Here is a 12,331-nt window from a genome sequence, read left to right on the forward strand (position 1 = left end):
CGCGGGCTGCGCCGTCGGTGCCGAAGAGGCCACGCTGCTTCTGCTCCGGCCTCGCTGGACTCCCGCTCCCCACCGCGCGCCTTTCCTTCTGCTTGTATTTCTCTCTAAGTTTTCAACTGTTAGTAATCTGAGGAAGAAATCTAGTGTGCGGCCCGAGTTTGCCCGCCTGAAATTCTCACGTGCCCCGGGGGCTGTGCGCAAACGCCACCGTGGGCAGGACACGCGCGACCGCGGTCGCCCACCGGGGCCCTCCAACCCATGCTTACAGACTTCTTCTTCCTGCGGGATCTACAGTATTTGAAGGATTTAGAGGGCCTCCCTGTAACTGCCCCATACCCAATGAGCGAGGAAAATTTACCTCACCGGAGACAAGACAAAGGACGCCCTCCCCAGTCACTTTCCTTCCAGTCCAGTCCAAGCTTGGGGCTTCTTCCTGCTCTCCCTTCAGAAAAAGGACTGGGAGTGGGAGAAGGGAGCTAGAAACTCCCACCTGGGCAGTCAGCCTTGGCTGGGGAGGAGGTAGGGGAGAAGGAAGCCAGGCAGAGCAGATCCTAGAGCCTGGCTTCATCTGGGGACAGGCTGTGACTGCTGTGTCGTTACTACAGGCAGCTAGGTCAGATAGAAACTGAGGGTTGAGGGCCGGGGGTTAGCTCAGTGGTTCCGCTACCTGCGACAAAAGGGCAGGGTCCCGAGTTCGATTTCCGGTACCAAAAAGAAAGAAATTGATGCTCAGTCTGAGGCCCTGAGCTCCAGAGAAAGCCAGCAGAAATTGTGGCTGGAGAAGTGTCTGCAGAAGACCAGGCCTCGAGATAAAGATGCAATGGGCAGGCCGCCTGCCTCCCTAAGAGATAAACAGTAACTTGAGATTATGTCATGATTAGCACCCGGGTATAGTAAATCCAGATAGGCATCAGTCACCCAAGTAGGTGACCAGAGCATCTGTCCCATCCCTACCCAAAAATGTATTTGTCCTTCCCAGGTTCCCCTGCCGCGTGACTCATTTCCCTGTGACATGAACATTAGCCATGAAGCTATGCTTGTATTCCTGTAGGTTGATGGTAATCTGACCTACAGTGTGACTTTGCCTATAAATTACCAAATTACTAACAAAGGGACTTGCTGGCCACCCCACTCGGGACCCTCTTGAAAATCTAGAAGGTATTCTTCTTTCCTTATTTCCAGTCAAACTCTCCTGACTTCTTTCTTTGGTTCCAGACTTCATTCCTCCATGTTGCGGGGCCCCAAACTCGGCACACTGGACACCTAACGATGAGCTGCATTTCTCCTGTATCGATATCCGGTCCTACAGTGGGAAAGGAAGGTCGGAGGGCACTGGGGATCCCTTGGGAGTTCATCCTCTGTAGACATTCTGCCATAAGGAGTGTAGGCACATCTTTAAGTCCCATCTCAGAACTACAAGGTGTAACCCCAAATAATCCCCTTCTGGTCTTATTGCCTAATGTTCCTTTAAATGGAGAACAAAGCTTTCCATCACATAACAAAAGCAAAGCTTGGTATGCAAATTTGATAGAAAACAATGGCAGGGTAGGAGTTTATTTCAAAGTGCAAATGGCTGTTCAGATGTGACCACATCTTGAGGAAGAAGGCCTACAGCTGGGCACAGGACCGGCTGCAAACGCACTTTACATCAGGCCTTGGTCTTTGGGCTCCCAGTTGACGTGAGGAGCGCCCTATGTCTTCCGCTCCTGCAGCTTCCTCGGCCCCGGAGCTGGCTCTACTTCAGGTCCCCAGGCTGAAGCTGTAGATGAAATGCGGGGCTGTGATCCCTTTTAGACATGAAAATCAACTTGATCCAATTGGCTCCAGCTTTAATCCCAGATTTTTTTTTTTTTCTGGTTACCTCAAATGCCATTTGTCTTCTAGAGCTGGACCACGGGAAATGGGAACGTAGGAAACCGTCCTCATACCTGAACTCCTTAACTACTTTGAGATCAGAGAGAGAATGACTCAGAAGAGCAGCGTTTCTCAAAGCACAGTCTGCACAGACTCAGAATTGAAAGCAAAGGCCAAGAATCTGTACTTTTGAGAAGTACTCTCTGTGGTTCTCACAGAAGAAGCCCTGCTATAGAGAGAAAACGTGCAAGGTACAAAGCGCGGGGTCAGAGGAGGCAGCAGCTCTGTCCCTGGGAGAGGAGAGCTGAGTCCTTCTGGCCTGGAAGGCTCTCGGTGTCGTGGAACCCTGGTGCTTCCCAGTGGCAGGTCCCTGATCTGATCACCCCCAACTCCCTCACCCTCACCCCAGCCTCCCACACACAGGGGTTCTGGCCACTGGGAAAGTTCACTCAGCCTTGTTCCTCACAGGCCAGACCAGCAGAACTACCCGGACTCTCTGAGTCCCTGCTGCTCCCCTCTGCACCCTGCTCCAGCGCATAAGCAATCACTAGAGGAGGACGTCTCAGAAAATGCCAAATGAGCCAGGGATTTAGCTCAGCGGTGGTGCCGCTGCCTGCCTCACAAGCTCAAGGTGCTCAAGGTCCCGAATTTGATCCCCGGTACAAAAAAAAAAAAAAAGAAGAAGAAGAATATACCAAGCAAGGAGCTCTCAGGCCCTTTCCAGGCTTTTGTAGATCATGATCTCTCTCACTATTAAGCATTTGCTTCTTCAACTCCCCAAACTCAACGTATGCATACTTCATGCCGAATTAAAGACAGGCCCTCATCCCTCATTAAGTATAACACTGTTGATGGGAAAGAAATGTCTTGGCTCCTTTCTGTTGCAATACAAAGTACCTGAGATCGGGTAGTTTAAAAGAACAGAGGTTTAGTTTGACTCCTGAGTCCTCTAAGAGCATGGCCCACCTACTTCTACCCGTGTCAGTGAGGAGTCTCCTTGGTGTCACCAGGATGGGGGCAAAATGTTACTCCAGACCGAGTTCATGGTCTCCCAGCATGGAGGAATGAGTCGCAAGCCAAAGGAGGAAGTTAGGGGAGTCTTATTGGACTGAGAAGATGAAGAAGAGCTCCTGGGGTCCCGAATGGAGTGGTCACTGAGGCACTCTGTCAGGGGTGCACAGCATGGGTCAGATTACACCAACCTGTGGTGGCTAACACTGACCCAGCAGGGACACGAATTACCTGTCACTTGGCAAGGATTTAGGGAAAGATCTCAGGAGTCTTGGAAAGGGAAAGGAGTGTGGGTCTAGGTGTCCTGGCCACCCACCCAAGAGTGCGGACGGATCAGGGGGACCAGGTGGTGGTAATTACAGAGTAATCTCAGGCTGCTCTTTATCTCTAGGGAGAGGAGGCAGGCAGGCTGCAGTTTTTCTCTCCTGAGGCCTGGCTCTCTCCAGACCTGTCTCTGGCTGCAACGCAAATGTCTGCTTTTTGTATTCACTACCTTGAGAGCCCAGTTGCTCTCTGTACAGTAACATCCGTCTAACTTGGCGGTCTAGAATAATAACACGGTAGAATGCATCGCATGGCCAGACAGAGTGAGCTGGCCAGAGAGACCTCCCGTTTACAGCAAAGCTGCTCCTTCAGGAACCAGTCAGCCACCAGAGGTAGGCGTGTTTGATGCCGGAGGGTGGGTCACTCACGACCTAAGCAGCTGGCAACAGTGCAACCTCCAAATCTGAACATAGCTGGGGATTTGTTTCCAATATGCAAGATTCGGGGGATTCATTCAAAACACAGACACAAAAGATACTGACAATTCTGAGTTTTACAAAATATTCGTTTTGTCCTTGTAAATCTTATTGCATCCATATAGAGCTATCTGAGCTTTTTGAGGGGTCTTTGCAAGTGCTCAGGGTCTGCGCTCAACATGGTGGAGGTGTTAAGGGGCTGGGAGGAAGCAATGAGAGCCTGTGTCTCCGTGGGGTCCCTCCTGCCCTCTTTCTGCTAGCCAGTCTCCCTCCCGCTCCTCCTTTTGGCAGAATCAAACTGGAGACCAGCAGTCAGAGGAGACTGGGAAATGTGGCGTGAGATCCACAGCACCACTGTCCTGCCCGGAGTTCCCCAGGCGCAGCAGCTGCCTCTGGGTAAAGTGGGCCTTTGCAGAGGACTCACCTGGAAGATTGAGACCAGCTTGTGCCGATCAGATCACAAAGGTTAATTCGTGGGTCTCTGTAAACCCCTCAGCCGGAACCACGAGGCCAGAGCTGGAGTTGGTTGACAGGTTGAAAGGACTGAGTTATCTGAGTCTGTGTTTTCTTCCAGCGGGATGGTATAACTTCCAGGGCCGGATGGGAGACTCAGGAAGGCGGTTGGCAAACAGAGGATGCTCAGAATCCATCTGTATTTGCTTTATCCGGGGGTGCAAGGGCAAGTAGACCTGGCCTTCGGTCTTCTCACACAGCTCGTCAGGGTTCTGGCCACTGTCTCATCTGTCAGCATTTCTGGGGCAGAGGACATGGTCGTCAGTCCAGGGGTGACACGGTCTGTACCTCATAACTTACAGCTTGCTCTTCCTCCCCTCTTCACCTGTAACACTGTAGTAACACATTCCATTTACACTATTTTTACATGTCTTGTACATTTCTCACTTACTGTTTTTAGCACATCTTCTGAAATCCACATCTCACAAGTTACTTGCTTACATATTATCTGTAGTTGTATGTTAGCTCTCATTGCTGAGACAAAATACTTGACGTACACAATTTCAGGAGAAAAGGTTTGTCTGGACTCAGGGGTTCAGTCCCTGGTCTGCTGCCTCCAAGGGAGAAACATCATGGTGGAAGTGACGGCAAAGGAGAGCGCCCGGCAGGAAACAGGGAGCCGGGAAGAGCCCAGAGAAGAAGGGGCCAGAGGCCAGAGACAGTCCCCAGGTCTCACCCCCATTACCTACCTGGCCACGCCCACCGTTGCTTTAGTAACATTTAGGTGTCTCTCAAGCCAACCAAACTGACAAGCAAAGTCGGACATCACAATACTTCGTAAAGCCGCTGAATCCCACCCGTCCTGTTCGCTTTTTTTGATCCCTGCAGCAGAGCTGTTGAGTCAGATGATGGAGCAAAAGTACATTACACCCTAGTCTGACAGAGCAGAGTGTGGCAGGGTGAGGTTGGGCTCAGCGATGCGGGGTAAGTATCTGTCACAAACCCAGTGTCGTATATTTTTCATTCCGGTAACCATTTTCCTTGCTCTGTTTACTGAGTCCCCTCTTTGGCTGCTGACCTGATACGACGCTTTGTCGTGTGTCAGTATTTTGTGTACCTAAGGGTCTGGTTCTGGATCTTCGTCCACTGACCAACATGGGAATCCCGCTGCCTTTGCCAGATCCTTCCTGTAGCTTTGACTCCGAAGGTCGAGTCTTCCCCCCATAATTTTCTTCAGAAGCACCCTAGCTATCATTTGTGTTTTATTCTTTTGTACATAGTGATAATTTGGTAAATGCTTATCAGATTCCTTTCCAAAACAGGCTTCTGGATTTTGACCAAAATTGTCCCACTGATTAATCTGGGGAGAACTGAATGCTTCATTCAGCAAACGGTGTACACCTCCCTTATGTGAGGGCTGTTTAAAGTGTATGATTTTCTCTGCAGTGGTTTTAGCTTATCTTTTGTTAGATTTATTCCTGGGTAATTGATGTCCTCTAAGACTATTGTAAATATTATCTTCTTTTTAATTACTCCCGTTGCTGATATGTGTAAGTACAATTCATTACTTTCCATTAATCTTGTATTAACCTACTGTCAAATTCTCCTATTCTTTCTAAGTATTTGTAGATTCGTTTGGGTTTTATATGTAAATGATTATACCAAACGCAAATAGTGATACTGTTGTTTTCTTTCCAATCGTTCTGCCTCTGCTTTGTTTTTCTCAAGTTAATGTACTGGCAAGAACACCCAGGGATGAAATATGTAATAATTCTGCATGTCCCTGCCTTGTTCCAGATTCTGAAGGGTAAACATCCAATGTTTCTAATGTTTACATATTTGCTTATTTTACTTGCTAAGGAAATTCTTTTCTATTCCTAATTTACTAAAATATTTTTCTTTAACAGTAAACACACTGAATTATTTCAAATGCATTATTTATGTCTATTGAAATGATATAGCTTAACTCTTTTTAATAGGTCAGTGTGTGTTACAATAATGGATATTCTTTCTTTTTTTTTTTTCTTTTATAAATGACCCAGGGAATTGATCTGAGCTACAATTCAGCCCTTATTTATTTTTTATATTGAGACAAGGCCTCACTAAATTCTTCAGGAGGGGCTTGAACCTTCGATCCTCCTGCCTTGCCTTCCAAATGCTGGCGTGGAGTGTCATGCTCAACATAGATTAACAGATTTTCTAACACGCAATCAGCTTGCATATTTGGGTTAAACCCAACTTTGTCATGCTTTATAATCTTTTTTACACACTTATAACTTAATTTATGAATACAATCCTCTATTTATGATTTTTGCTTCTATACTCGTAAATGAAATGGGCCTGTAATTCTTTCCTTTATCTCTTTGTCAGCTGGTCTTGGTATTGGGCTTATGAAATCCTCATAAAAATAGATTTAGAGTATTTTCTGTTTTATCTACTGTTAGGAAGAGTTTTTATGAGGTGGATGTCTTCTTTTTAAAAATGTGTTAGAACTTCCCTATAAAATAATTTGGGCCTAATATTTATTGTGGGACTATTGTATAATAGTGCTTCCATTTCTAAAATTGTCATGAAAAAGATTAGAAAGAAAAATCTTGTATAAATTTTATTTTCCTGGGAAACTATGGACGTATCAAATTGTTCAAATTTTGGTTGATAAAATTTCTATTTCTTGGTAATGTGTACTTCCTCTTGAGTATCCGTCTTTTTCATTCATATTATTCCTTATTTGGGTATCATTTGTGTCTTAATTTTATAAAACATTCAAAGCACAAAGTTTTTAAATTATTTGCCTACGGATAAGTAAACACACACACACACACACACACACACACACACACACACACACACACACGCTAACTGCGGACAAGTCAGTGATTGTCTCTGTTGCAGACATTCCCCTCTCTTCCCCTAGAGCTTTCGCCCAGATGGTCCATTACAGGCACCTGTAGTATTCAGTCTTCCTTACCCCACTGTGTTGCACATTCACTTGTTTTCCACAATCAGCATTCATGTGCTCCCCTCACAAACAAAAATGGCAAAATAATGCTTATCTGTTTTGAAAGGAGAAGATCGCAGCGGTTGCTAATGAGTGCAGGCCTGGGCTTTGGTCTGTCAGGCACGGGGTGTCTACAGAGCAGCGTGTGACAGTTGAGGGCCTGGAAAGAGCTCCTGGGAAAGGTCAAGGTCAGAAATCCACTGTGCGGACAGCATTTCCACAGCCATTACCTCCGGGATATCAAAGGGGGTTCAGGATACCCACAGGGTAGGCACACAATCAGTTCGGGACAATTCCCAGATGGAGACTGTGCAAGAAAACATACATACAAATACTTGGCAGAATTTCTGTCCTCGTTGGAGCTGTCTACTGGTGTGTGCAGGGGAGGAAGTTCCCTCACTAGAGGGTCCCAGAGACCTTGAAGAGCCAGATCTTCTTGTACCCGGTACTGGGTCCAGTTCATGGCCCGAGAGGCTGGGAAGGCCAGGGATGCAGCAGCCTGTGTTTCTGTCAACCTAAATGGAGTGCTTTAATGATATATATTTTATGGAAGCCAAAGTGAAGAGGGTGGCTATTTTTAAGTCTGGGCAGGAAAAGGTGGCTGGAAAGGAAACATCTGTCCCTAACTATTCTCCTGAGCTCTCTTCTATCATGAAACCATCAGAAATAAAATAAGGTGTTTGGTTCGGTCTTGGCTCTGAGGAAAAGGCAGGACATTCCACGCTTCTCCTGAGTCCCCAAGGCCTGGAGGAGACCACTTCAGGGCAGAACGGGAGGGCTCAAGGACAGCCAAGTTCCTGCCACCTTGGCCCTCCTGGTTTAGCCCCACCCTTCAGGGTTCAAGCTCTGCAGACCCCTCAGCTGGATTGGGAGAGGAGCCCTGTGAGCACCAGGATGCTTTCTTTGGAAGTCAACTCATTCTGTCTTGCAGGGCAGCAAGAAAGTTCGCCTGTCCTGCGGCTGCCAACCTCCCATGTCCCAGTGGAGAGGAGGGATGCGGGTGTGCCTGCCAAAGGTCAGAGGTGTCTTTTCGCCTCAGGCAAAGGGTCACCCATCATTTCTGGGCACACAGAGCAAGTCGGTTCCATGCAACAGAGGCCCGGGTGGGCTGTGTGAGAGGAGAGCAGGATACCGTGAACGGTACTCAGACTGCACTGCACTGGCACGGAGATCCACAGAGCCCGGAATCCAGATCTCTTCACACAGATGGAGGGGAGGAGAGGGGAGTGAGGGCTGTTGGCTGAAGGGCCCCAGTCTTTCTCTTGGAAAACTGACCAGAACAGTCACAGTGGAGTTCTGTGGGGTTTTTGTTGTTGTTGTCGTTTTTGTTTTCTTTTTCTCATTTTCTCTTCTTGTTTGATCCCCCACCACTCTCTTTCCAGTTTTTAGCCAAAGATTGGGCCAGGAAAGGAATCCTTTTTGTTTTCCACATCGAGGAGAGAGTTGCCAGGAGAAATGACAAGGAAAAAACAAGAATTAGGAGCCTGCGCTGACCCACTCACTCTGGGCTGGGTGCACTCCCAGCAGAGCCACGGGGAGCAGTGGGGCTTGGAGGGTGTGAGGCAGGCCTGCCAAATTGCATAAGTCTCTAAAAAGACCCATATGTCTGGGCCGCCCCAGCCTCTGAGCTCGGGGAGGGGCCCATAACCTCATCTCCTGGACAGAAGTGCGTGCCTCCCCGCTGGGAGGGTTGGATGTCGTCCTGACTGCTGCTGCCTGGCTCATGGTGGCCTAGGTTGGGAACTTGGGGTGCAAACATTTGGGTGGGGAGGAAGACAGAGGGTCAGGGAGCCAAGTGAATAGGAAAGATGATGTTTGTAAGCCAGAGTCCGTGAAATATTTGGGAGAGAAGAATTGGGAGACTCTAGCACGTTAATTTTCTTTGAAAAAACTTTCCCATGCAGGGCCGTTTGTGGGGAGCCATTGTGCACAGGAGCGCCAGGCCGTGTGCCACTTCGTGGGTAGTCTGGGCTCCTGTTCTCACAAGCAGCCAGTGAAGGAAGAGTTCCCTCTCTGCCCCCTCGAGTCTTTACATTCTGATGCAGCTTCCTCTGGGTTGGAGGGGTGCAGGCGGTGCCCAGCTGTGAACCGCATCCCAGCAAGACCCAGGGACCAGGTGAAATCTTGCTGGCCTCCTGGACGCCTGTCTGCAGATACTTGAGGTGGTGGCCCTGACACTCTACCCAGATCCTAGCTTGTGCAGGATTCGTGTCTTCCTCAGCCCCCCAGGCCTCCTATCCAGTTCTAGCTTCAACTGGATCAGAAGTAGATGGTTCTGTGACAGTGGCCAGGCAGCTGTTTCCCAGATGTGGACTTTCTTCAGAAACGGCTGTATCCAAACTGGAGAGCATTGACAGGACTAGTGGGGGCAGAAGGGACAGAACTGGAGACGTATCCTTGGGGATGTGCAGGCCCAGGAGAGCAGGCAGTGACCACTGAAAGACCTGGAAAATCCAAAGGCTGAGTGCTGGAGAAGCACAGGGGGTGTCTTGGAATATTCGCAGCCCTCCTCTCCAAAACTCTGTGTCCAAATGTGCTACATTTGCCAAATGACCTCATAGTGGTGTGTGTGTGTGTGTGTGTGTGTGTGTCGGACAAGTAGAATTTTCTCTAGAAATGTCTTGAACCTACTATTTCCCTATCCCTTGCTACTGAATTTCCCACCTGGAATACCATTCTTGCATTTCTCCTACCCTTTCTTCACATAACAGGCGGGGAAGTGAATGTCAAATTTCATTTTGCTGCTGAAAAGCTTTTAGTGACTCTTTTTGTCCTTAAATAAAATCCTAATTCTACTCAGCCATAAAGAATGAGAAGGTAGATTCATTCATAGGTAAACGGGTACATTTTGAGGATATACTCCTAAGTGAAATAAATAAGTCACACATGTGCAAATACCAAATAGTTTCTCTGGTGTGAAAAACTAAAATAATACTCAAGATCCTAACGGGTTAATTATCAATGTGAAACAGGAAGAAAAGGACTAAAGATGTAGGAACAGTGAGAAAGGGAAAAAAATATGAGAGAATGTAAAAATGGAATTAAAGTCTTTGTAGGTGGGGAGAGGAAGAGGAGGTGAAGGGAGGTTGGGGACAAGGGGAAAAATGAGAACCAAGGCCTGTCATGTAAAGGTGCAAGATCCCAGTAATGAATGTAACTGCACTGTCTACCTAGAATGTACCAATAAATTTAAAAAAAAAATCCTAATTCTTTGCCACGGCCTCTAAGACGTAAAAGGGCCGCATGTCATCTGCTTCTCTGGTCTCACCTCAGAGATTCTGCTCCTGGCTGGTCCATTCTCTTTGCCGGGCCGGCTGCTTGCACTCCCTCAACTTGCCAAATTCTCTTACAACGTTTGAGCTTTCCTTTTGCTGGTCTCCCTGCCTGTTTCTGCAGACTGGCTCCTTCTCATCTCCTTCCCTCACCACCTAGCACATAATTAGCTCTAATAGCACCCCCTTTAAAACTCTTCGGTGGCTTTTATCAGTTTTATTGTTACACAATCACTTTTTATTGCTTGTTTTTGTCATTTGATTGTAAGCAAGGCAGTGGTAGAAACCAGATGTATTTTGTGCCCTGGTGCAGTATGGGCCAAAAATAGACACTGAATAGTCATTGAAAGAATGAATAAACAGTATCTTCATTTGCTTTTGAGTATTCCCCACTGTATAGTTTGCATATATATTTTTTATTTTGAACATTAAGTAAAAAAAAGTTGCTTTAATTTTAAGAACTAATATAGGATTGTCATACACTATTGTAGTCATTTTATAGAAGCAAGGTCTTCTTTATACCTCAAAGAAGGATGTAAACCTGAAGAGAACCCTTTCCAGGAAGGGTGAGTTACTGCGCCAGTCTTCCTCCCCTCACTGAGACCCTACTACAGTGCTGTCACAGGTAGCCTGCAGGCTCTGCCTGGCATTGGAAGACTTAGCCCAACCTCCAAGTGGTGGAGCTCGGAGAGGACTCTGAACTCCCACAGGGACCCGGGCGAATGATTTCCCCTGCTCAGGGCTGGCTTTGGGATGATGACAACAGGACTCTGAAGAACCAGGAGGTAGTTGCCAAGGCCTGCTTTCTCCCTAGGGAACCGAGGGGCGACCCAGTGTCAGAGCCACAAGCTGCCGCTTGGCAGGGGGAGCAGAGCGGCCACTTCCTGGTCTGGGGGGCAGCCAAGGGAGAGAGGGGAAGCAGCCGGAGTGGGTGGTCAGTTCCTGTCTCCGACACTTGGGACTGTGCCTGCGGCTCCTGCCAGGCTCCCACACCTTGGCTAAGAATAGCTCTGCTCTTTCCTGCTGGCCTGGTCCTCAGAGCCTGGAGGAAGGCGCACTGGACTGTCCAACCTCAGGCTGGGCTGTCTCTTCCGGCCATTCTCTCCCCCGCTCTGGGGATCAAAGGGCCGCCAGGGATCTCGGTTCGAGTTTCTGAGGCTACCTCCTAATAATAGTGCTGTGGTGTGCGGGGAAGGGTGGTACGCAGGCTGACTTCTGAAGGCTGGGAAGCTGGAGGCCTTGAACCTGAGGACTCATAGTCACAGCGCCAAGGGTTGGGAGGATGTATGTGTCAGAACCAAACATGTCAGTGGGGGGCTCGAGGTGAGCTGAGGTCAGAGCATCGGACTATAGGCCCGTGGGGGAGGACAGCCTGGTTCTGAGCCAGACCTGGCCAGACCCAATGCCTGCATGGACACCAGGTGCACAGCCAGCTCTGAAACTGGCCTGCAGACAAGGCCTTGGAAAAGCAATCAGCAATGGCTGGCTGGCAGGTGGGGTGGGCAGCCCTGCACGAGGGACTGCCCGGTTCTGACTCCTGAGAAAACTTTGGGGCGATCCTGTGTGCCCCACGATGAGGGTGACCCTATGATTTACCATCAAATCTGGAGCACTTTTGACAGGGAAAGGGGACAACTTCGAGAACAGAGACTGTCCTGGGAGAATCCCAACTTCTGGTTCCCCTCACCAATTCCCGCCATTGGGATCCTTGTTTCCTTCACCACAGATTTTCTACTAAGATATGAGCTGCTGTGGGTTAAAAACAGCACTAGGAGTTGAATTGCACAGAAACCCGGGAATCAAGACCGTGCTCCCTGACCTTTCACCAGTCCCTGCACAATGGACTGGAAAAAAGTTAACTACAGAACCAGAGAAGTTGTGCTCGGAGCCCTGGCAGGGCTGGAAGGACTGAAGACTTGAGCGGATGCACCACTGCCGGGCTGGGGCAGGGGCTGGCTGGAGGTTGAGATAAGCCAAACTTCCCGGACCACAGTGGCAGCCTC

At 48.5% G+C, this 12,331-nt stretch overlaps 1 protein-coding gene across 1 annotated transcript in view; it reads right to left on the bottom strand.

Moving 5' to 3' along the window:
* Cd34 (CD34 molecule) overlaps positions 1-260 on the bottom strand; it is a 22,611-nt gene extending 22,351 nt beyond the window's left edge. The window contains exon 1 of the mRNA XM_010613225.3: positions 180-260. Coding sequence (XP_010611527.1) covers positions 180-260 — 81 coding nt within the window. The remainder of the gene's footprint in view (positions 1-179) is intronic.
* Positions 261-12,331: the final 12,071 nt, after the last annotated feature.

The sequence above is a fragment of the Fukomys damarensis genome, unplaced genomic scaffold, assembly GCF_012274545.1.
Source record: "Fukomys damarensis isolate Sample0158 unplaced genomic scaffold, DMR_v1.0_HiC HiC_scaffold_11, whole genome shotgun sequence".
Taxonomy (NCBI): Eukaryota; Metazoa; Chordata; class Mammalia; order Rodentia; family Bathyergidae; genus Fukomys; species Fukomys damarensis.